The 1,860-nt window shown below is 36.3% G+C and overlaps 1 protein-coding gene across 2 annotated transcripts; it reads left to right on the top strand.

Annotated features, from left to right (window-relative positions):
* Positions 1-8: 8 nt before the first annotated feature.
* Positions 9-1,836, top strand: LOC104809802 (putative acyl-activating enzyme 19). 2 transcript variants are annotated; one of them, XM_010535881.2, is made up of 3 exons: positions 9-187; positions 277-941; positions 1,491-1,836. In XM_010535881.2, the coding sequence occupies exons 2-3, from the start codon at positions 295-297 to the stop codon at positions 1,609-1,611; spliced, it is 768 nt and encodes a 255-aa protein (XP_010534183.1). In that variant the 5' UTR covers positions 9-187; positions 277-294; the 3' UTR covers positions 1,612-1,836. The 2 variants fall into 2 exon arrangements, with proteins under 2 accessions (XP_010534183.1, XP_010534182.1); XM_010535880.2 differs by having other exon boundaries at positions 9-941.
* Positions 1,837-1,860: the final 24 nt, after the last annotated feature.

Genomic DNA, 1,860 nt, shown 5'->3' with positions numbered 1-1,860 from the left:
GGTGGCAATTTAGGTTTTACATTATACTGTTAGGATGTGCCTGGAGTAGGGTGGAGTATATGGAAACATAAGGAAAAGAAATGAAAAAGATAGTTTGGAGTGTTGGGATATAAATATTGTATCTAGGTATTGACTAACCTAGAATCTCAATATTTGCAGAATCTTAGAGGCTTATAGAAAACTTTAGGTATGCCTCATTTTTTCTTTCATCCTTTTATCGACAGACCCTAATTGACTATTCAAAAGAAGTTAAGTCATTTTTTTAACCTGTCTTAGGCCTTTTGTGATGCATTAATGATCAAGGAAGTTTCAGATGATGATGATTTCTTTGCAATTGGTGGAGACTCCCTAGCTGCTGCACATCTTTCTCATAGTCTGGGTATCAATATGAGGTTGATGTACGAATTTCCAAGCCCATCTAAGCTTTTCAATCATCTGTTAGAGAAGAAAGAATTGCCTAGAGAAGGTAGCAGAAACAGTGTCAGTCAGAAATCAGACCTGGAGAAAGAGAATCCGAATGATACTGATCTGATTGGTGGTGACATTCCTGTTGGCCTTGGTGTCGTGTCAAACTCTTCACCTTTGGGAACACGTTGTGAAGAGAACATCCCTCCTAAGCGATTAAAAGTTGATTCTGATAAGTATGTATTTCGATCAAAGAAAGATCAGAATCCTTGGAATTTACTATCTGCACAAATACAATACTCTTTCAGCCGGTGCAACAAAGTGTCTTATGTAAATGCATGCAATAGTGAGGATGCAGCTCAAGGAAACTGGTCTGTTGAGTTTCCAAGGGATAGGATGGTTTCTATGCAGAAGTTATGGAATGTTAGTATGGATTCTTGTGTAGACGCGTCGCCCCTAGTCGTCTTCAAACATTCAAAGATCTATCTATTTATTGGATCTCACTCACACAAATTCCTTTGCATTGACGCCAAAAGGTAATTCCTTGTTACATCTTAGTCAAATTTATCTTCCATATTTATGATATTGCAAGGTGCTATCGCCCACAATCAATGAAGCCCAAGCTTTACTCTTGCCTTATGGTTGAGATTACTGTTTAAAATTTGAATTTCAATATTTTAAGTTTTTTCCTAGAGTCCTTTACTTTTTTATGGATCCCAGTTTAGATTTTTGTTTTTTTTCAAAATTTTCTTGGTTTCAAGTAGGTAGTTGAGATGGATCATTTCAGTGCAATCTTGTCACATGTACTTTGTCTCTGCATTTGTGCTACAAAATGTAATAGAATAAAACTAAAATCACCTGCTATTTAATGGACTGCCCTAAAATAGTGGTAGTCCTTCATGAATCAAACTAGAAGCAGCGTCGAAAAGCGCCTCTGAAATAATTGTGTAGGGTGCATATTTACATTTGCCATTTCCTCTTCTGAAGCTAGTCTTTGTTCAAGTCAGAATTTTTTTGTAGATAGTTCTCTTGGATGTTTTGTTTATTCTAGATTAGGCTTCTCACAAATCAACAACATCATGCAGAATTTCAATACATCCTTTTTTCCTGCTTTCTCACCTTATTCCTGAAGCGGGCGCTGCAGTCTGTGCTACTAAGTTTGGTCTGCACACTTCCAGTATGATAGACACGTTAGATGATCTTTGAAAGAGTTGGCAAGTTTTCTTATACAGATGAGTGGATTGTCATACTAAGTTCAGTTCCATGCCCAATTTCATATGCAGGGTCGAGCATTTGAATTTCATTATCTTTCATCCTTGAAACATATATTCATTTGCTTTGATTTAGAGTGGTAAAATGGTTATAAATTATTAGAATTCAGCAGATCTTCTAACACAATTTAAAAGCGAAAACACGGGTGGCAATTTAGGTTTTACATTATACTGTTAGGATGTG

The sequence above is a fragment of the Tarenaya hassleriana genome, unplaced genomic scaffold (assembly GCF_000463585.1).
Source record: "Tarenaya hassleriana unplaced genomic scaffold, ASM46358v1 Cleome1667, whole genome shotgun sequence".
NCBI lineage: Eukaryota > Viridiplantae > Streptophyta > Magnoliopsida > Brassicales > Cleomaceae > Tarenaya > Tarenaya hassleriana.
This window is presented reverse-complemented; position numbering and strand designations above follow the sequence as displayed.